Here is a 24,063-nt window from a genome sequence, read left to right as displayed (position 1 = left end):
ATGATAGCCGTTTGTCTGCTGTTAGCCGTCACTTCACCTCAGCAAATGTTGCTGCTGAACTTGCTTTCTCTGCAGTGTTTGTGCTTTTTTTTTCGGGATTATTTCATACAGTAAAATTTAATACACCCATTACTTCGCCCACGGCTTAGGATTCCATTGTTGTCGGTGAGTATCGTTCGAGACAACAACCAGCGCTGTATTTCAGTTGTTTTCCTCTGTGAACATGCACTAATGGATGTCTGACAATTTCGTTGCTTTTTGGAGTTTTCAAATTTAAAAACGTCAATAAAGGCTTGTTCGTTCTGCTCTCACGGAACAGATATAGATTATAATATGCTTATGTACCGTCAGGTGAAATCCTGCAGGCGTCGGCGCTTTCTCCGTCCATGCTATAAATGTACATCCATGAATGAGCGTGGATTTTCTAGCACATTTACTTGAACTTCATAGGCAATATATCTATGGTTTCTATGGCCAAAATCAGAATTTAAAATGGACTGAATAAGCTCTCTACGAACTTGACGAGGGATGCCGCGCTGACGGACCATAGACTATAAAAAAGAGTGACTGACATGTATGCACATAAATCACTGTCACACACACTCTCAGAGTAATATTAAGTTACTGCATAATACATTTTCAACTAGCAGAATAGTACAGAATCATGATACACAGTCTCACATGTAGCCATGTCTTTTAACTATTATAATATTTCGAAGGGCAAAAACAGGAACATTTAATTGGCTTTACATCATCAAGTGTCACTTTAGCGCGAGGCCCTGTGCAGTCACAGACTTGGTAACGTCAATAGCATTACCCACTAATACCCAGAGCCGTTAACAGCCTGAGCTAACTCGATCACGTCGAGCTATTTGGGCATGATTTCTCAGCCTCTTTGCCCATTTTCTGTTATCCGGGAGTGACGCGAGGCCAAGATGGCGACGGCCGGCTCCGCCCACTTTAGGCTTCAAAAATGCTCTTCAGAAACCTACGGGTGACGTCACGGACACTACGTCCATATTTTTTTTACAGTCTATGATTATAACTCTCATTATAGCATCTCAAAATTCTGGCCAGTTGATAATACCTAGAATATCAAAATCAACTTCAGGCGGTAGATCCTTTTCCTATTTATGATCCAAACTTTGGAATAGACTTCCTAGCCTTTTTTTCGGGAAGCAGGTCCACAGACCCTATGGCCAGCTTCAGGTCCATACCGGTGTGATGAATTGATCTTCAAGCAAAAGGAACTAGATGAATATTTGAATGCTACCGATCCCAGAGAACTCCGAGAAAACGCTATGCTTGAGCAAACAGTTTGTGAATAGGCTACTACAAATGATGCCCGTGAAAGAGAATGTGAACGCATTGAATAGGATATGTTTAGTTGGTGAATAGCATAGGCTACTATTACACAGTAGCGATAACGTTAAGCGCACCAGAATGAAATATAATATTCAGAAGTAAACAGCATAGCTGACTTATAGATTCAGTTTACATCCACAAATGAATAAGTTGATTCAGGGAGCAGTGCAAAGTGCCCGTGCAAAATCAGTTTTTGTGAGTTGATCGCTGTCAAAAAAGTTCAGGAGATATTTCATGATAAAAAATAACTTTTATATTGATTCAATGGATTAATTGCATTTTGAAAAAAAAAGTGTCATGAATTTATTGCATTTTTGGGGAAAAATAATTCGTTTTTATAATAAATCTTTGAAAATCAAAATCTGGATTTGAATTTTTATGTTATTATAACCTAAAGATGCTATGTGAAAGTTTGAAACAGAAAATAGTGGTTTTCATCTTGCCACTTTCTTGGTAAAGAAAACACATTTTTACTCAAATTAATCAAAATGGATTTATCACGTTCTGGAACCAAACTATAATATTCAGAAGTAAACAGTGTAGCTGACTGAGTGTTTATGTCAGAATGTATAATATTTTTAAACCACAACCTTCTAAAAATTATATATTTAACGATATCTTTTGTATTTCTTATCCAAACAACGTCAAACTTGGCACTGCACTTACTCGTGCCCGTAGCAAGACACCTGTCGAATTTGAAATCAATCGGACTAACGGTTCGAGAGATATGCGAGGAACAGACACACACACAGACACACACACAGACAGACAGACAGACAGACATTTCTGTAATTTATAGAGAGATAATCATAAAATATGAGGCAGACATGCGAGTCCCTTTCCATTTTATAAAGCATATTGATAAGGTAATACATGTACATGGTCACGGAATCTGACGGGTCAAATTCATAGACCTAGCCTTTTTTGGGTGAATGTGGAGCAGGTCGAGGGCTGGTGACGTCATCATCTATAATTCAGTGTAATAAACATAATATTTTAAACAACGAAGCAGCACACAAAACTTTAACCGGTACAAACAAGACTATTTTGGGTCAATGCAGGTCGGGGGGCTGAGTGACCTCAGAATGACCAATAAATATTATTTTAATATTTAAGAAACCGAAGCAGCACAAAATAAACATTTATCGGCACAAATTAGAACAAACATGAGTCTATTTTGGGTGAATGTGGACTATTTTGCCGACGTTTTGCATTGGATTGGGGGCGGGGCCAACTTCACGCAGTGATTGACAGGACGGGGCGGGAACGTGATCGGCTCAGAATGCATTTTCAAATTGCACATTGAATTTTGCTACATTCATTGCGGGACACTTAATGGAAATGCAATCGCAAGTGTCTTAACTGAGTGTAAAGGCAATTAAGAAAAAATTACATTTAAATTACAATTTTGCCACAGTTTTTGCTTGAACATGTTAAACATATCTAATCATTTCTGTAATACATTTTAATTTTAATTTTGCAACTTATAAAGCGTTAAATTATGTATTCAGTTTACATATTAAAACTAGTGTATGAAATGGCAAATGTAAATTTTATAATTGAATTTTCATTTTCATTTTGCACCAAACGTTGCACAAATGATGGGAAAATTAAAACTTAAATACAGAAATGCATTGCCATTTTACATATTGCATTGTCATTTTGCATATTACATTTCAAATTGAATATTGCTACACATAAGCTTCCATAATTTTCAACCACCCTTTTAAATGTTGTCTTTTGTTGGACAAGAGGTTCATAAATGCTTCTGTTTGGAAAGATGTTTGCTTTTTCAAATGCATGATATAAGCGAGTCAAACTCTCAGTGCTTTCAGAGTGAGCAGCGTTTACTGAGCCGTACGTCACTGACAAGCTGCACATAAATAATCACAGCCTTTGGGATTTCATAATCGTGATAAGCCAAATCGGTTTTTAAAGGAACACTCCGACTTTTTGGGACTTTAGCTTATTCACAGTATCCCCCAGAGTTAGATAAGTCCATACATACCTTTTTCATTTCTGTGCGTTCTGTAAGTGTTATTTGACGCACCCACCGCTAGCCTAGCTTAGCACAAAGACTGGATGTAAATGGATAAGGTAGCATACTAATCCCAATAAGTGACAAAATAATGCAAACATTTTCCTATTTACATGTTGTGATCTGTATAGTCACAGCGTGTACGAATAACAAGGCTATATGAGACAGAGACCATTTTTAATGGTATAAATACTGGGAACTATATTCTCACTAGGCGTAGGAGCACAGCTACTTGGGCGGAGTGGCTACTTGGGCGGAGTGATTAGCGCAGCACACAAGACACCCTGTGGTGAGGAGCAGAGAGTTCGCTCAGAGTTGGAGTAATAGAGTCAGCAATTACTAGATAGTAAATTTATAGTTTACAATCATGGGTGTTCGCTGTAAGCTACAAGTAAACAGGTGATCATGAAAGGCTATTTCAAATGTGCTATGTCAGTTGACGTGTGCATATTTTGTGTATTGACACACTGTATGCAATGGCTATACTACAATTTCATTGAACTATGAATGATCATTATAACAAAATCACTTACTTGGTGGACAGCTGACCATTAGGTTCACTCGGCATGGGGCGTGTCTTCCAGTTGATCTTGTCACAATGCGAAAAAAAACGACAACTGCCAGGTGTATTAGGGCAGAGAAATCTTCCGTGGTAGTGACGCAAATATTTTGATTGTCATCAAGCCTTGACATTGATGGCAATACCCGGTCCCATTCATTACAACAAAGGCACTTGGTTTCTGTCGGCATAGGTTGGCACGTTCTACATTTACACCACCAGTCCGTGTTCGTTCTGATTCTCCCTTCAACATCAATCTGTTCGGCATCTTGTCTTACAGCTTCCAAAGTTTGTAACTCCTCGTCTGTGTATTCTGGCTCAAAACTATATGGTTCTGGATCTTGGTTTGATACACAGTAAAATTCCTCTGACAATTCCTCAAAGTCAGCCATGATCACGAGTCACGTTCGCTAATAGCTAGTTAGTCACGTTTGTTTTGTTTACGGAACCATCAACAGGGCGTCTCGTGTGCTGCGCTAATCACTCCGCCCAAGTAGCTGTGCTCCTACGCCTAGTGAGAATATAGTTCCCAGTATTTATACCATTAAAAATGGTCTCTGTCTCATATAGCCTTGTTATTTGTACACACTGTGACTATACAGATCACAACATGTAAATAGGAAAATGTTTGCATTATTTTGTCACTTATTGGGATTAGTATGCTACCTTATCCATTTACATCCAGTCTTTGTGCTAAGCTAGGCTAGCGGTGGGTGCGTCAAATAACACTTACAGAACGCACAGAAATGAAAAAGGTATGTATGGACTTATCTGACTCTGGGGGATACTGTGAATAAACTAAAGTCCCAATAAGTCGGAGTGTTCCTTTAAACAATCTGTATTCTATAAAGCACTATATAAAGGTGACTTGACTTGACATTTACCTTTTGGTTTTTGTTTATTCTTTCTCTCCTCTTCTTCTCTTCTTAGATTTTCCTCTCGATTCTGTCTCTCCTCTTCTTCTCTTCTTAGTTTTTCCTCTCGATTCTGTCTCTCCTTTTCTTCTCTTCTTAGATTTTCCTCTCGATTCTGACTCTCTTCTTCTCTTCTTAGATTTTCCTCTCGATTCTGTCTCTCCTTTTCTTCTCTTCTTAGATTTTCCTCTCGATTCTGTCTCTCCTCTTCTTCTCTTCTTAGATTTTCCTCTCGATTCTGTCTCTCCTCTTCTTCTCTTCTTAGATTTTCCTCTCGATTCTGTCTCTCCTCTTCTTCTCTTCTTAGATTTTCCTCTCGATTCTGTCTCTCCTTTTCTTCTCTTCTTAGATTTTCCTCTCGATTCTGACTCTCCTCTTCTTCTCTTCTAAGTTTTTCCTCTCGATTCTGTCTCTCCTCTTCTTCTCTTCTTAGATTTTCCTCTCGATTCTGTCTCTCCTCTTCTTCTCTTCTTAGATTTTCCTCTCGATTCTGTCTCTCCTCTTCTTCTCTTCTTAGATTTTCCTCTCGATTCTGTCTCTCCTCTTCTTCTCTTCTTAGATTTTCCTCTCGATTCTGTCTCTCCTTTTCTTCTCTTCTTAGATTTTCCTCTCGATTCTGTCTCTCCTCTTCTCTTCTTAGATTTTCCTCTCGATTCTGTCTCTCCTCTTCTCTTCTTAATTTTTCCTCTTGATTCGGTCTCTTTGCTTCTTCTCTTCTCAGTTTCTCCTCTTCATTCTGTCTCTCCTCTTCTTCTCTTACCAGGTTTTCCGCTAGTTTCCGTTTCTTAGATTCCACTTGTTCACCTTTTATCTGATCTTGCTTTTTCCCCTCAAGTTCTTTGTCTTTTCTTGAACCTAAAAATATATTGAAGTGTAAGTGTATTACATTTAAAAAGCTTCTTCATTCATTCAAAACAATTTGTTGTATAATAGTGGGGATTCCCATAAAGCAAGCGTTTGAAGAGAATATCGCTGAGCAAGTAAAGACGGGATTACACCACCTAAAATTTAAAAACTGAACAGATATTATAATATTAGGCAAACTTAGGAAAATACGTGCCCTTAGGGGCGGACTGAGACCAAAAAGTGGCCCTGGACTTTCTGGCCCACAGCAGCCCACCGCATCCCACACATAACACATTGGCACAATAATGTGCAGAATAATTTTTAACACCACTTATAGCATAAAAATTAGGGCTGAGAAAAGATTAATCACGATTAATTGCATCCAAAATAAAAGTTTGTGTCTACGTGATATATGTGTGTGTACTGTGTATAATTATTTTGTATATATAAATACACACACATATGCATGTATATATTTAAGAAATATTTGCATTTATATACTGTATATATTTATATACAATTTATATTATATATAAATTTAAATTAAAGAACGGCCCCCCTGATCTGAACCCGAGTGGTGTTCTGATATTGGACTTCTGTGCTAGTTACAGCTTGTCCATAGCGAACAACATGTTCAAGCATAAGGGTGTCCATCAGTGCACATGGCACCAGGACACCCTAGGCCGGAGGTCGATGATCGACTTTGTGGTCGTTTCATCTGACCTCCGGCCGTATGTCTTGGACACTCGGGTGTAGAGAGGGGTGGAGCTGTCAACTGATCACCACCTGGTGGTGAGTTGGATCCGATGGTGGGGGAGGAAGCTGGACAGACTCAGCAGACCCAAATGTACTGTGAGGGTCTGTTGGGAACGTTTGGCCGAATCTCCTGTCAGAGAGATCTTCAACTCCCACCTCCGGCAGAGCTTCGACCGGATCCCGAGGGAGTCTGGAGATATTGAGTCCGAGTGGACCATGTTCTCCACCTCCATTGTCAACGCGGCCACTCGGAGCTGTGGCCGTAAGGTCTCCGGTGCCTGTCGAGGCGGCAATCCCCGAACCCGGTGGTGGACACCGGAAGTAAGGGATGCCGTCAAGCTGAAGAAGGAGTCCTATCGGGCCTGGCTGGCTTGTGGGACTCCTGAGGCAGCTGACGGGTACCGACGGGCCAAGCGGACTGCAGCCCGGGTGGTTGTGGAGGCAAAAACTCGGGCCTGGGAGGAGTTCGGTGAGGCCATGGAGAAGGACTACCGGCTGGCCTCGAAGAGATTCTAGCAAACCGTCCGGCGCCTCAGGAGAGGGAAGCAGTGCCCTACCAACGCTGTTTACAGTGGAGGTGGGCAGCTGTTGACCTCGACTGGGGATATCACCGGACGGTGGAAGGAATACTTCGAGGATCTCCTCAATCCCGCCGTCACGTCTTCCATTGAGGAAGCAGAGGCTGAGGGCTCGGAGGCGGACTCGTCCATCACCCAAGCTGAAGTCACCGAGGTAGTCAAGAAACTCCTCGGTGGCAAGATACCGGGGGTGGATGAGATCCGCCCTGAGTACCTCAAATCTCTGGATGTTTTTGGGCTGTCTTGGCTGACACGACTCTGCAGCATCGCGTGGCGGTCGGGGACAGTGCCTTTGGACTGGCAGACTGGGGTGGTGGTCCCTCTTTTCAAGAAGGGGGACCGAAGGGTGTGCTCCAACTATAGGGGGATCACACTTCTCAGCCTCCCTGGGAAAGTCTATGCCAGGGTACTGGACAGGACAATCTGGCCGATAGTAGAACCTCGGATTCAGGAGGAACAGTGTGGTTTTCGTCCTGGTCGTGGAACACTGGACCAGCTCTATAACCTCTACAGGGTGCTGGAGGGTTCATGGGAGTTTGCCCAACCAATCCACATGTGCTTTGTGGATTTGGAGAAGGCATTCGTCCCTCGCAGCATCTTGTGGAGGGTGCTCTGGGAGTATGGGGTTCGGGGCCCTTTGCTAAGGGCTATCCGGTCCCTGTACGACCGGAGCAGGAGCTTGGTTCGCATTGCCGGCAGTAAGTCAGACTTGTTCCTGGTGCATGTTGGACTCCGGCAGGGCTGCCCTTTGTCGCCGGTTCTGTTCAGAATTTCTAGGCACAGCCAGGGGCCGGAGGGGGTCAGGTTTGGGGACCACACGATTCCATCTCTGCTCTTTGCGGATGATGTTGTCGTGCTGGCCTCATCAAACCAGGACCTCCAGCATGCACTGGGACGGTTTGCAGCCGAGTGTGAAGCGGCTGGGATGAGAATCAGCACCTCCAAATCCGAGGCCATGGTTCTCAGTCGGAAAAGGGTGGTTTGCCCGCTTCAGGTTGGTGGAGAGCTCCTGCCTCAAGTGGAGGAGTTCAAGTATCTTGGGGTCTTGTTCACGAGTGAGGGAAAAATGGAACGGGAGATTGACAGGCGGATCGGTGCAGCTTCTGCAGTAATGCGGTCCCTGTACTGGTCTGTCGTGGTGAAGAAGGAGCTGAGCCGCAAGGCGAAGCTCTCGATTTTCCGGTCAATCTACGTTCCTACTCTCACCTATGGTCATGAGCTGTGGGTCATGACCGAAAGGACAAGATCCCGGATACAAGCGGCCAAAATAAGCTTTCTCCGCAGGGTGGCTGGGCGATCCCTTAGAGATAGGGTGAGAAGCTCGGTCACTCGGGAGGAGCTCAGAGTAGAGCCGCTGCTCCTCCACATCGAGAGGGGTCAGTTGAGGTGGCTCGGGCATCTTTTCCGGATGCCTCCTGGACGCCTTCCCGGGAAGGTGTTCCGGGCATGTCCCACCGGGAGGAGACCCCGGGGAAGACCTAAGACACGCTGGAGAGACTATGTCTCCCAGCTGGCCTGGGAACGCCTCGGTGTCCCCCCGGAAGAGCTGGAGGAAGTGTCTAGGGAGAGGGAAGTCTGGGCATCCCTACTTAGACTGCTGCCCCCGCGACCCGGTCCTGGTTAAGTGGTAGAAGATAGATGGATGGATGGATATATAAATAACAAATATTTCTTGCATGCAAGTGTGTATTTATATATACAAAATAATTATACATAGTACACACACATATATCACATAGACACAAACTTTTAATCGCGATTAATCTTTTCTCAGCCCTAATAAAAATATAACATAATACAAAAATAAATGCTATTTAAACATTAATTTTAAGTAACAACATATATTAGGTCATATTTGTAAAACAAAGGGAAACAAACAGAAGAACATTAAGACACACAACATTATTAATATAAAACTATCAAGACAGAATATCAGCTAGTCAGGGGGAGCTAGAGCCGTCAGAGTCTGCTGAACTGCTACTCTTCGCGCCAAATGTAGGCATATGTTAATTTGAAGCATTTCACAGCATCTACCTCTAATGCTTTTTTTAACACGTAACCTTTCAGCTCCACCTTTTCTTTACTTCATATTGTCATCCATGGACAATTATAATAATTATAAAAATTATTATAAAATAATTATCTGGTTAGTGAACAAGTCAGTGCACGATAATAATAGCAAAACAGCGAGCAAAGAAGTCAAAACGACACAGATAGAAGGCTGTTCTAATGTCACGTCATGTTACCTGAGTGTTCCTTGGCAAATATTTCAATATTAACATGAGCGGAGTGGAATAAAGAAAGTGTTTAGCAGGATTGATATTCAAAAGAGTAAGCACGCACTGCTTTGTTTACAGTTTGTGTAACTTATCTGCAGCCGGCAGCGTCGGTTTCTCTTTTTGAATGATGAATATGAATATATCTGCAGAAATAGCCAGTTGTCTCATTTACACGCAGACGCGGAACGAGCATTCTAGCTGACAGTCGGCTGTAGTTCTCTCGGTGTGTTCAAGTGCAGCTTTTTTTCCCGCGACGCGAGGCGACAACACAGTCGGCTTTCATCAGCGCTAGTTCTTCGGCGTCGGCTTGGTGTGTTCCAGGACGTGAAAGGGGGCATGTTTCAAGATACGCAATGGAGTAGACCAAACTAATTAACAGGGAGGGAGTGCAATCCACTCATAAAACACTTGTCGGCCGCGCCCACGCGATCGACTCACTTATCCATTTGCGTAGAAAATAAATTTAATGATTTCCATCATTTAAAAAAAAAAATATATATATATAAAGGCTAGCCTATATATATTTGTGTACCGGGTGGGCCGGCCCACTTTGGCCAGCGGCCCACCGGGAAAAGTCCCGGTGCTCCAGATGGCCAGTCCGCCCCTGCGTGCCCTCCTGACAAATGTACTTGTGTGTTGTGCGTCAAATGTAACATGCATTTGTCTTCGGTTTATGGTGGGAAGACGCAGCCATACTGTTAATCCGGATCAGTTGAATTTACTTAATTTTTTTAGGGCAACCAGTTTCCTCAATTTTTTAAAGTAATGTGAACTTAAAAATTCGACTGTGCGTACCCGTTGGTTGGACAGAGTCCAACTCCATACCGAGAAAACAGACGGTCTTTTCTCAGTTGACCCGGAACCCCAGATGGTTGAAGTGCCTGAGCACCAGGTCCCAGTGCTCGCATAACTGACTCCGAGAGTGAGTTTGAATGAGCCAGTCATCGAGATGTCAAGATGTGAATGCCAACCTGATTGTGTCATGGTTCTGTCACTTCTGTCTGGTTTGTCTCTTGGTTTGGGCTTTGACACTCCCGGTTTGTCATGTGTTTGTGTATAGTCTGGTTTGTTGTGAGAACATGGCTTTTCATGTATTTCCTTGTGCCATGTGCTCTCCTGTCAATTGTCTAGCCCCTCCCAACTTGTTACCTGATTACTGATTCATTTGCCCCACCTGGGGGTCACAAGTCTGGTGGTCCAGGAGGACCTGACTTCGGTGGTCCCAGGCCTGGTTGTCTTAGAGCAGTCCAGTCTCCCTGTCGCAGCCCCAGTGGTGGCCGAAGAGGCAGTTACACCGCGCTCTCGTAAACGGAGGAGGAGGAGAAAGGCATCCTCCGTCCCACAGGGCCTGGAGGCCACACCCAAGCTCTTAGCCCTGCTGGCACCACCAAAGCTATTAGCCCTGCCGGCACTGCCCAAGTTCCTTGCCCTGCCGGCGCTGCCCAAGTTCCTTGCCCTGCCTGCTCCGCCCACGCTACCTGTCAAGCCTGAATCTCTTCACGGTAGGTCTGCCGAGCCTGAGTCACCTCACGTGCGTCTGCCGATCCAGAGACTGTTCATGTCACGTCTGCCGATCCAGAGACTGTTCACGTCACGTCTGCCGATCCAGAGTCTCCGGACAAGATGGCCGCCGCCGAGCCGGTGTCTCCGGACAAGATGGTCGCCGCCGAGCCGATGTCTGTTCCTGTTCCTGAGCCAGTGTCTGTTCCTGTTCTTGAGCCGGTGTCTGTTCCTATTCCTGAGCCAGTGTGTGGGCCTGTTCCTGAGCATAACTCCACAGCTGCCCTGAAGAAAATTTTGGGAGGGGGCAATGGGTCCTTTGAACTGTCATCTCCGCCCTGGCCACCCGAAGGGTTGTCTCCGCCCTGGCCGTCTGAACTGTCTGGTCCACCCTGGCCACCTGAACTGTCTGGTCCGCCCTGCCCGTCTGCACAGCCTGCGCCGCCCTGGTCGTCTCCACCATGGCCGCCTGAAGGGTGGTCCCCACCATGGCCGCCCGAATGGTCGTCTCCACCATGGCCGCCCGAAGTGCCTGCTCAGCCTGCTCAGCCCTGGCGGCCGCTTGCTCCACCCTGGCCCGCAGCCAGGAATCCTGACTCGCCTGAGTCTCCCTGGCTCCCCTCCCTCACTTTTTTTTTGGTTTTGTTCTTTTGTTTTGATCTTCCTGTCTCGTCTGTTGTCTTTTGATCTTGTATTGTTATGTTCCTGTCTGGTTTTGGTGGCCCTCATTAGGGACACCAGGTGGCGTCAACTACTCAAAACTACGCAAAAGTGTTTTTAGCACAAACTACGCAAAAGTGTTTTTACCACGTGCTAATTACAGTTGTTGTCGCAACGGCTGCTGACGCTGTGCTCATGTACATACTGACAAGTTATTATGCTGTTATGCTGCCCTGTATTATTCAGAGCAACCAGCTATTCTGATCCGACTTTCGTCTATTCACAGTTGTTTCCGCTTCGGCTGCTGATGCTCTGCTTATGTACATACTGATATGTTATTATGCTGTTATGCTGCCCTGTATTATTCAGTACAGCCTAAGATTCTAGCTGATATGCAAATTCTGGTGTTCTTGAGCTGAGCAGCTCTTTGGTCTGGCCCTGCCTATCAGCTGTGAGCATTCCTAGAGCAACGACACTATTGGCTGTTGTTCTACTCTGTGATTGTTGTAAATGATGCCAGGGTACTGAAGTTGACCCGCTGATCCCCCCCGTGTCGGATGTTTGGCGCTTCCTGCAGCACAGACTGGAAAATCATGTGAGTTTGCACCTATGCTGAAGGAATATGTGGCCGCTACTGCTTCATTTCGTTCCCTGGTTACGGGCAATCGATCGGAAGACATGCTCTGGTGGTCAGATTCTTAAGGGAGTGAGGAGATTATGTCCTTCACGGCCATCTTCAGTGCCGCCGTGGGATCTAGCTCTAGTTTCGAGGGCTCAATCTCTACCGCCATTCGAACCCCTGGTTTCGATTGCTGTTAAGGAGCTCTCCCTAAAAAACGGCTCTGCTCCTTGCCCTTGCTTCAGCTAAGCACATTGGAGAGTTAAACGCATTCTCATGGACGGTGATATTATCTGTTTTGGACCCGGCAACTGCAGTGTTACACTGTATGTGAGTTGCGCAGCCGCCTTCATTCAGTCAGTCCAGCTTTTCGTGTGCTCTGGTTGCTGTACTAAGGGAAAGACGTGAACTGTCTCAAAACAGAGAGTTTCTCATTGGATTGTGGACGCTGTCGCGCTGGCTTACGCGTGCCAGGGGAAGGTTTGTCCCCCTAACATATGAGCTCATTTGACGAGGGTTATTGCCCCTTCGTGGGCCTGTTCCAGAGGTATGTCTATCCAGGATTTATGTCTTGCTGTTGGCTAGTCTTCTCAGAACACCTTCACCAGATTTTATAATCTGGATGTACCGTCTGGGTTGTCTCAAGTGCTTTCGGTGAGTTCCTTACTCATGTATTGTGAACTATTCTAGTCGTACGCAGTGGTTACTGCTATGCTGTTGACTCTGTGTATATGGCTACTAGTGCTTAATACAATTGTTCCCGCTACTGCCATTGTTACCCTGGATCAGTGCAGTCTTCGCTTTCATTGTGTTTGTATATGCACATTTTGATCGGGTCGGAGCTGATGTCTCATTGGTCTAGTTCCGCCTATCAGATGTGAGCACTCCTTGTGGCGCGGCTATTGGCTGACTGTCTTGTCTCTCCTATGGCTGTGTAGCTTGGCCCTGTTTTCTCCAGGCTTATCGTCACTACTTTCACTGCGGGATTTAATAAAAAAAAGAGTAGGGGTGTAACCGCGGCATCTTGGCCAAATTTGCCCCTTGACCTCTGGCCATCATGGCTTCCTAATCATCCCCATATACTGATTGGCTTCATCACTGTCTCCTCTCCACCAGTAAGCTGATGTGTGATGGGCGTTCTGGTGCAATATGGCTGCCGTCGCATCATCCAGGTGGATGCTGCACATTGGTGGTGGTTGAGGAGATTCCCCCTTTCATGTAAAAGCGATTTGAGTATCTAGAAAAGCGCTATATAAATGTAACAAATTATTATTATTATTATTATTATTAATACAGTTCCCCCAGCGTCATAGCTGACGCAATGTAGAAGTTACCGCTCTCGAAAGGGAACGTCTCCGGTTACAATCGTAAACCTCTGTTCCCTGAAAGGCAGGAACGAACAAGACATTGCATTAGCTGCTGTGGTCGCTGTTCGATCAGCTGTGCAAGCGTTCGGGTCGTGATTCTGACGCAGTTGTCGTGTCCGTGCATTTTACACTGCCCGCGAGCCTGTCAGTATTTGCATACTTCGCAAGAATTGGTCAGCTGTTCCAAGCTGCCGTTAGGCCATAAGATTTCAACAAAAGTGGAGAAGGTGTCTCATTCCCGCCTCTCATAGAACTGAGGTTACGATAGTAACCGGAGACATTTTATGTCAGTAATAGCAATTGCTCATTGGCTCTTGCCTTTCATTTTTTATTAGATACTTGGAAGGGCAAATACCAACCAAATATAAACATCTTTTTTTTTTACCTCTGTTACCATGAATAAATGATAACTGGGCTAAGCAAGGTGACATACACAACAAAAGCCCCTTAAATTGTTTTAACATGCTCAGTACTCAATAATTAATTATACTTTTTGTTAGTTTTCAAGAGTACTGTCTTTTTCTCAATATATTTTTTGATTGATTACAATGAATGGAGAATATCTTGTGTTTTTAGTGAGTGCTCTGCCATTTCTGTGGGTGCTCAAGTCCCCGAGCACCAAAGAGATCAGCGCCTATGTTTTGAGAGTTTGTTGATTGTGGATACTGTGGATATTGTTTTACTGTGCATGTGCTTTTACCATCATTTTCTTCTGTCAGCAGATGTTCTTGTTCTTTTTGCTTCTTATCCCGGTCATTTGGCTCATTTCTGTTATGTTTTCTCTTTGAGCAGCTTTTCAGACAATTAAACGTAGATGATCCTGTAGGGAATAAAACCAGTTTGTTGATTGTGGAAACACTGAAAACATACATTGTTTCACTGTGCATGTGCTTTTTCCATAATTTTCTTCTGTCAGCAGATGTTCTTGTACTTTTGGCTTCTTACCACGGTCATTTGGCTCATTTCTGTTATGTTTTCTCTTTGAGCACCTTTTCAGACAATTAAATGTAGATGATGCTGTAGAGAATAAAACCAGTTTGTTGATTGTGGAAACACTGAAAACATACATTGTTTTACTGTGCATGTGCTGTTACCATCATTTTCTTCTGTCAGCAGATGTTCTTGCACTTTTTGCTTCTTTTCTCCGTCCACTCTCACTGTCTCAAGAGGATGATCATTTGACTCATTTCTGTCACGGTTTCTCTTCAGCATTGCTGAAAATTACATGTTAAACACAATGCTACAAATGATACCTGCTTAAAATATATATGAATTACTGCACATATTGTAAAAGGTTAAATGTAATAATTTGTAAAATGTAATAAAAGGTTAAATTAATAATAAAACCCTAATATTATAGGTTATTGGAGCAGATTATGCTTTATTTATTTATTTATTGCAAAAATGACATTCCATTATAAACTCATCAGAAGGATTTCAGAAAAAAAACATAATATTGAAATTGCAATACTTTTAAAATCACAGTAGTATACTTTTTTTTTCAAAGGCAACAAATATTATTTTTAAAATAAAAGAGCTGCATCAACATTCCTTAAAAGTTCTTATGTTTTCCACCAAAGAAATCATTTAGGTTTGGAATAAAAAGAGGATGAGTAAATGATGACAGTATTTTTGTTTAACTGAACTTACCTATGACAAGTAATATCAATATTCCAGGTACTACCAAATACAAATAGACTTCCATGTGTGCAGCTTTGATAGTTTCCATGTTGCTACAAGTAATCTTATTATCTGACCATGTGTGCCATGAAAAAAAAAAACATATCTTCAGATATGCTGACTCATCTCTCTTTGAAAACAGGCGAGCCAACCAGGGTGGTGTCGTCTGCAAACTAGAAAAGTCACATGCACATTTAGATATAAGTACATACACACACCATTGAATAAATGACTAGAATTCTGGTAAAATTACAACCTCATTTCCAAAAAAATTGGTACATTTTGTAAAACACAATAAAAACAAGATTCTGTGATATGTTCATTCTCTTGAACCTCTATTTAAATGACAAACAAAAGATTTCCAATGTTTTCACTGACCACCTGAATTGCATTTTGTAAATATAAGACATTTTTTAATTTGATGACGCAAAAATAATAATAATAATAGGACAGAGGCATATTTACCACATCAACTGTCACATGCAACTCAACATTAAGAAATACATGAGGCTAAGGCCCTGTCCCAAATGGCGCACTTCATGCGGACTTTCGGTCTCGTGGACTTGAATTGCGCGTGCTCGCTGAGTCTACGAGTCCGTAGGCCGTCCCATTCAGCATTTTACCGCTCTGAAGTGTGCTCAGCAGTGCCCCCTTTGTACCCTTGAAGCGGTCTTCCGCGAAGCCCGCATAGAAGCAGGCTCCACGCACTTTAACTACCCAGGAATCCTTGCGAAAGGCCAATCAGACAACAGATGGGAGGAGATTTCACTCACGGATAATTGTTGACATGGCTGAGAAGAAAATATTACGGGTTTTATGACCTAAATGTACATTTTACCAGTTGTTACCTACAGTTTATACAAACATTATGGTCATCGACCAGTGGTTGATGTCTCAAACATAATAATAGCGTGTTTAATAATACGATCGTGTTATGATTCATTAAATAAATAGTACCGAATGTCAGGGCTTTACTGAGTCATATGTAAACATAGTATGAATATTGAAACCTGTAAATTGAAAAAATTATGTTTAAATTATGTTTTAAAATTGTAATCTTAGTTCAAATGGAACATTATGTAGCCTATTATTATGTACAACTGTAAACATCATTTAAATAAGCATGATATATCTATTGTTTAATGCCCAGGTGATATGCACAATATCAAAATATAGAACTGTAAAATTAGGATGTGTAGTTGACATGCAAATAAGACATCGGAGCGCAAAAATGTGATTTCTCCTGTCCAACAACAACAACCAGGCAGTTATTTCTGGAGTGCCGATCGAGTCTGTCCCAAAAATACCTCTCAATGCGCCCTCGTGGACTCGCGCCAAGGGCCCTATAGGTCTGCACTACATGACGTCACCAAAGTGTGGACTCTGAGGAAGTCCACAAGTCCGGAGTGTGCCATTTGGGACAGGGCCTAAGAGGTCTCACTCTCAGCCTCACGGGCTAATCTGAAATACAGAAAAGCCCCGAATCCCCTGCTGCATTTCATTACATAGTCAGGACCTCTTTCACTTGGAAACATCTTTTAAAGGGTTAGTTCACCCAAAAATGAAAATTCTGTCAGTAATTACTCTCCCTCATGTTGTTCCAACCCCGTAAGACCTTCGTTCATCTTCGGAAAATTAATTAAGATATTTTTGATTAAATCTGAGAGCTGTCTCACTCCTCCATAGGCTTCTAAGGGATTTAAACTTGCTGGCCCAGAAAAGTTATTAAAGAGATCGTTAATATAGTCCAAGTGACTCCAGTGGCTCAATCCTAAGTTTATCAAGCGACGAGAATACTTTTTGTGCGCACAAACAAACAAAAATAACGACTTTATTCCAGTATTCATTTCCTTCTCTCTGGGCCTCTAGTTGGTTCACGTAGTGTTTTTGCGCAGCACGTCTGTGTTACACGTCACCACGTAGGCTCACTATTGGCCGACGCTGGTCATGTGTGTGATGCGTGTGACGTACAACACAGAAGCGCTGCGCAAAAACACTACAAGGCCCAGAGAGAAGGAAATGAATAGTGGAATAAAGTCGTTATTTTTGTTTGTTTGTGCGCACAAAAAGTATTCTCGTCGCTTGATAAACTTAGGATTGAGCCACTGGAGTCACTTGGACTATATTAACGATCTCTTTAATAACTTTTCTGGGCCAGCAAGTTTCGGTCACCTAGAAGCCTATGGAGGAGTGATCAGCTCTCAGATTTCATCAAAAATATCTTAATTTGTTTTCCGAAGATGAACGAAGATCTTACGGGGTTGGAACAACATGAGGGTGAGTAATTACTGACAGAATTTTCATTTTTGGGTGAACTAACCCTTTAACAATGGAAATTTGCATTTGGAGGTTACACCTTTGGGTGTAGGGAGACCATTTGTCTAGAGGCCAACCCCTCCTTGTGTGCCAGTTATCCATAAATTCTTAAAAGCCTTATTACCTTGTGTTTTAGTATTTGGAAATTAGACATTTGTACCAGTCGCACTGAGACATTTTAAATGATACCAAACATGAAAAATACTCTGTGATAATCATTCAAAAAACTATACATTTTCTTGGGTGAATTACATGTGGTCTCAGCATGAGAGAGGGGGAGTGGGGAAGAGGGGGAGAGATGTGTTCTGAGGTGAGACTTTGCCTCTCAAATGGTGAGTTCAAATGGTAATTTCCAGAGAGGTCCTTTGTCCTCTCAGGGTCTGATCGCTCTTCAACCAGACTGTCCGGCATTTCCTAATTTCTCAATTCTTACACCTCAAAGCAGAAAAAGACTGAAATGGGACTGTTGAGTATTATTTTTGTTATTTATATTTTGCTTGCATGGACTTACTACTCTTGAACTTTTTCTATTTGGACTATTTTGTTTGAGTTTTATACAAAGAGTCGACAGATTTACGTAATGTTTGCGTGTGCTTTACAATGGTCTAAGTTGCCTTTATATTTTCAAAACAATGTTGTTTGGGGTCTTTGATGTCTTTGCAATCATGCTGTTTTTGTGTAGTATGTTTGACAAAGAGTAAAAGGAAACAATAGTCAACAATAGTGTTATAGTGTGTTTCGGGTCGCCGAAGAAAGGGCTTCCCACATCCAAACAGACCATCAGCAAATGGGTCGTTCAGGCTATCTCTATGGCCTATCAGAGCCCACAGAGCTCACCACAGACAGACTGTGACATATCAGAACTGCTTGAAGATTCACCACCCAAGGACGACTTCCTGGAAAACAGCCAGGGAAGCCAGGACAGCATATCACAACCTCCGATAACACCAGAGAAACAGCCTGTTTCACCAGACACTCTCTCCCTCTCTCCAGCCTCGCCCCTTCTGTGCTTCTCACAGAAAATGGAAGAACTGGTGTGTGCTGGAACCAGACTATCCCACTCTTTTGCTGCAAGCCCCCAGATTCCAACCAAAAAAAGACAGGCACCATTATCACCCGCTTCGAAGCCTGCAGCAAAGCCTGCAGCAAAGCCTGCGGGCCCAGCTCGCCCTACCCCTCCTGTGAGAGCTCTTCGGCCTCTGCTACAATGCCAGGGCCTACACCCTCCTCCATCTGCTCGCGGTGAACCAAAAACAACTGATACCAGCTCTCAGTGATATGTATTGGGTCCCCGTTTTGATAACAGTAACTTTCTCAAATGTTTACAGAACAAACGGGAACCCAGTGTGCCTGTATCTTCCTCTATTGCTGTTCTGTTACAAGATAGAAAGTCTAAGGCCTTCAATAGCCGTACAGCAAACCTAACTAATCTGGTGCCTATTACACGTCAAACTAATATTGCTGTGGGGAAAAGTAAGACTGTTAAGTTAGCACTCTTTAACATCCGCTCACTTAAAAATAAATCACTTCTAGTCAACGACTTAATAACCACAAACAATCTGGATTTTATGCTTTTAAATGAAACCTGGCTAGAAGACAGCTGCAGTGCAACAATCCTCAATGAAGCAGCCCCCCCGAACTTTACTTTTATGAGTGTCTGCAGAGCTGTCAAGAGAGGTGGGGGTCTAGCTGCTCTTTTTAAAGATATCTATCAATGTAAGCAAAAATCATTTGGGAATTACTTGTCTTTCGAATATCTGGGTATTGTGTTAAAAGGTGCTCCACGCATTTTACTTATCATTATTTAAAGGCCTCCAAAATACTCTCCAGCCTTTGCTGAGGACTTTACAGAACTGTTATCAACAATTACATCAGAGTTTGACTGTTTTGCCATTGCTGGAGATTTAAACATCCACATAGATAGTGCAGAGAACAATATGGCAAAAGAAATCAATACTGTTTTAAAAACTTTTGATCTGACTCAGCATGTACATGGACCCACACACAATCGTGGACACACTCTAGATTTACTTATCAGTAAGGGTCTAAACATTTCATCGATTGTTATTAAGGATGTAGCACTGTCTGATCATTTCTGTATTTTCTTTGATATATTGATCTCTCCTGCCACTGAAGTTAGATCTGTGTCTGTCAAGAAGAGATGCTTAAATGAGAACACTAGTGTACTATTTATGAAGGCTATATCCTTAACACCAAGCATATCTGCAGACTCTGTTGATTTTCTCCTTGATTCCTTTAACTCAAAAGTTAAAACTGTAATTGATGATATTGCTCCTGTGAAAGTCAGGAAGAAGAGTGGCAGACAAAAAGCACCTTGGAGAAACTCAACAGCAGTGCAAAATATTAAAAGACAATGCAGAAAAGCAGAACGAATATGACGGAAGACAAAACTTGTAGTCCATTATAACATCTACAAAGACAGCCTACATGCTTTTAATATGGAACTAGGCAAAGCTAGACAGACTTTCTTCTCAAATATTAAAAACAGTAATTTAAACAACACACGCACTCTTTTTGCTACTGTAGAGAGACTGACAAACCCCCCAAGCCAGATTCCCAGTGAAATGCTCTCAGACAACAAGTGCAGTGAGTTTGCTTCTTTCTTCTCTGAGAAAATCAATAATATCAGAAAGGTGATCAGCACATCCTTGAGTTGTGCTGGGGTCAGACAGATCAGACCACCTGAGAAAGTTGTTACTATGTCTGACTTCAAAGAAATTGATGGCACAATTTTGGAAGAAACCGTACAGCACCTTAAAACATCAACATGTGCTCTTGACACTCTTCCCACATCATTTTTCAAAAGTGTGTTAAACAGTTTAGAAGCAGATCTTCTAGAAGTGGTAAATGCTTCTCTTCTCTCTGGGAGTTTTCCAAACTCCCTGAAAACTGCAGTTGTCAAGCCCCTCCTGAAAAAGAACAATCTGGATAAGACCGTATTAAGCAACTATAGGCCGATCTCAAATCTTCCTTTCATAGGCAAGATCATTGAAAAAGTTGTCTTCAATCAGCTGAACAAATTCTTATGCGCGAATGGATACTTTGACAATTTTCAATCTGGTTTCCGACCACATCACAGCACAGAGACAGCGCTCATAAAGATAATAAACGATATTCGCTTAAATACTGATTCAGGCAAATTATCAGTGCTGGTACTACTCGACCTCAGTGCTGCATTTGACACTGTCGATCATAACATACTTCTTGACAGGTTGGAAAACTGGGTGGGGCTTTCTGGGATAGTCCTAAAATGGTTCAGGTCATACTTAGATGGGAGAGGTTATTATGTGAGTACAGGAGACCATAAGTCTGAGTGGACATCCATGACATGCGGAGTCCCTCAAGGCTCAATTCTTGCGCCACTCCTGTTCAACCTGTATATGCTCCCAATGAGCCAAATAATGAGAAAGAACCAAATTGCTTACCACAGCTCTGCAGACGACACACAGATCTACTTAGCCCTATCGCCTAACGATTACAGCCCCATTGACTCCCTGTGCCAATGCATTGACGAAGTCAACAGTTGGATGTGTCAAAACTTTCTTCAGTTAAACAAAGACAAAACTGAAGTTATTGCATTTGGAAACAAAGATGAAGTTCTCAAGGTGAACGCATACCTTCACTCTAGGGGTCAAACAACTAAAAATCAAGTCAGGAATCTTGGTGTGACACTAGAGTCAGACCTTAGTTTCAGTAGTCATGTCAAAGCAATAACTAAATCAGCATACTATCATCTAAAAAATATTGCAAGAATTAGATACTTTGTTTCCAGACAAGACTTAGAGAAACTTGTTCATGCTTTCATCACCAGCAGGGTGGATTACTGTAATGGACTCCTCACTGGCCTTCCCAAAAAGACCATGAGACAGTTGCAGCTCATACAGAACGCTGCCGCCAGGATTCTGAGCAGAACCAGAAAATATGAACATATCACACCAGTCCTCAGGTCTTTACACTGGCTCCCAGTTAAATTTAGGATTGATTTTAAAGTATTATTACTGGTATATAAATCATTCAATGGCCTAGGACCTCAATAAATTGCAGATATGCTCACTGAATATAAACCCAACAGATCATTCAGATCACTAGGATCATATCAGCTAGAAATACCAAGGGTTCACTCTAAGCATGGCGAGTCCGCTTTTAGCTATTATGCCAGCCGCAGCTGGAACCAGCTTCCAGAGGAGATCAGATGTGCTCCTACTGTAGTCACATTCAAATCCAGACTCAAAACACATCTGTTTAGCTATGCATTTAATGAATGAGCACTGTGCCAATGTTCGTCCGACTGTTTGTACTGTACTGTATTTTATTTTTATTTTTCTAAACTGTTTTAATTATTCTTATTTCTTTTTATTATTTTAATTTCTTCTATGTAAAGCACTTTGAATTGCCACTGTGTATGAAATGTGCTATATAAATAAACTTGCTTTGCCTTGCCTTGCCTATCAGGTGCGCAGATTGCCTTCACCTTTGGCCATGAGGGCTCACTCTACCAGAGGCATGGCGTCCTCTAGTCTAGAGCCCTCCTTTCAAGGGCCCCGATACAAGAAGTGAGGTACCCTCCCTGACTATAATACACCTAAAAAATGTAAATAAAAAGTAGAATACTACTTACCATCTTGCACCACTGTTGAAGAGCCCTGAATGATGTCACATGTGTGTGGAGCCTAAATTATTATAGGCGGACATTACTTTATAGTGCTTTTCTTTAAAACACTTTTCACAAGAAAGTAATAAATAATTACAATACTGCCAAAAATTAAAGAAATAATGCATTATTTTATGATTTAAAAAAATAAATAAATGTATTAACTATTTTTATTCATTACAGAATAGACATACCAAAGTATTGTGAAAAGCTTTTAACATTTCATTTGGGTGAACTACCACTTTAGGGGGACGGAAATAGCCTATTTCCGAATCCCAGGAATGACCCATTTAAGTTTTTCATTCTTTTTTATGGTGTTGCAATAGTAGTGTCTGAACATGCGATTCTGAATTATGGTAATTTTGACATAAAGTAAATAAAAAAGCATTCCTAATTTAGCCTATGTTTTTTTTTTGTTGTTGTTGAAATTCAGACTAATCAAAAGTTTAGTTATGTTTGGAATGGAATAGGTCTATTAAAGGTGCTGTATGTAGTTTTCAGCGGCCTCTAGTGGTGATGTTTCAGATTGCAACCAATTAGTTTACAAGCGCGTGCTCTTACGCGTGCTCGAATTTATGAGCGAGAACTGTGGGTACCGGCCAGACTGAGACGCAACACACAAAGCATCCCACAACATGCTGGAAACTCAGGTAAACTCCCACTGCAATGTTACAATAATAGGCTACTTTTATCAGCTTGACGTTGAACTAATGCTCCATGCTCGTACCAGGATAAGTATGGAACCCTATCAACCGTGCCGAATTTTGCCACTGCAAGCACTACTTCACACTTTCTTCAGGAAATGTACATTCTAGGTGTGTAGATAAGGTTTCTCCATGATTCAAATGCCCTGCCGATGTCGATCCGTGTTTTTTACCCGAAGTTCATCCGATTCATGTCTGGCCTTACGAGCTTCAGCAGAAAAAAACTTTTTTTTTAATCAATATGTGGAGTTTGTGTTGGAGTCTGTGTTTTGCTGGGCGCAGGTCGTTTCTTAGTGTTATCAGACATGTCATAAGTTGCATGAGTCATAAGTCCATGTCATAAGTTGCAGTGTCGTCGCTGTTGAGTGCAAAGTCAGTAGGCTAGACGAGTCGAGAGGCTCGGGAGCGCGCATGCAGGTGACGTCACTGGCGGTAAATCTGACCCGGGACCTTCACATAAAAATAAGAATACTTGCTTTCAGAGGTAATAGCAAAACCCAAAAACTGGATAATTTTAATGTGAGATTACAACCCCTTCACACACAGGCAATAAAAAAAGGACTCGTTTTGGTAAAAAAGCTACATACAGCACCTTTAGTACTACTTGATGAATACAAAACTGCAATGCTTAGAGTGTGTTTGTACACAGGAAAATAAGTCATTATGTAATAATAAACGTTTCAAATAGATAGGGGTGAATTCAGATTGATTGGGACACTTTTCTCAACCTCAGTTCACCCCTATCTATCATTACATTACATCATTAAAGGGATAGTTCACCCAAAAATGAAAATTCTGTCATCGTTTACTCACCCTCAAGTTGTTCCAAACCTGTATGAGTTTCTTTCTTCTGCTGAACACAAAGGAAGATATTTGGAAGAATGACAGAATCAAACAGATCTAGGACAGACAGACAAACAGATTTAGGAAAAAAATATACTATGGTAGTCAATAGGGACCGAGATCTGTTTGATTACAAACATTCTTCCAAATATCTTCCTTTGTGTTCAGCAGAAGAAAGAAACTCATACAGGTTTGGAACAACTTGAGGGTGAGTAAACGATGACAGAATTTTCATTTTTGGGTGAACTATCCCTTTAATCTACGTCGTTTGTTTAATGGTGTGAACCAGGCCCGGTTCTACGGGGGTGCTTGAGGGTGCTAAGCACCCTCAAATAAAAGTGAAAGCACCCTCAGATGAAAAATTATT

At 42.3% G+C, this 24,063-nt stretch overlaps 1 protein-coding gene across 2 annotated transcripts in view; it reads right to left on the bottom strand.

The window, feature by feature from the left end:
* LOC311094856 (uncharacterized protein) overlaps positions 1-24,063 on the bottom strand; it is a 36,752-nt gene that overhangs the window by 11,381 nt on the left and 1,308 nt on the right. The window contains exons 2-6 of one of the 2 annotated variants that reach the window (XM_084133040.1): positions 15,132-15,334; positions 14,576-14,695; positions 14,427-14,498; positions 14,182-14,301; positions 4,847-5,731 (exon numbers count right to left, since the gene is read on the bottom strand). In XM_084133040.1, coding sequence (XP_083989166.1) covers positions 4,847-5,731; positions 14,182-14,301; positions 14,427-14,498; positions 14,576-14,695; positions 15,132-15,210 — 1,276 coding nt within the window. In that variant the 5' untranslated portion in view covers positions 15,211-15,334. Of the gene's footprint in view, positions 1-4,846; positions 5,732-14,181; positions 14,302-14,426; positions 14,499-14,575; positions 14,696-15,131; positions 15,921-24,063 lie in introns of those variants that run through there. The other variant, XM_084133039.1, reaches the window with a different exon arrangement.

This window comes from Abramis brama, assembly GCF_963993115.1.
Source record: "Abramis brama genome assembly, chromosome: 13".
In the NCBI taxonomy this organism is placed as follows: domain Eukaryota; kingdom Metazoa; phylum Chordata; class Actinopteri; order Cypriniformes; family Leuciscidae; genus Abramis; species Abramis brama.
Note: the sequence above shows the minus strand (reverse complement) of the source record. Positions and strands in the feature narration are given on the sequence as shown.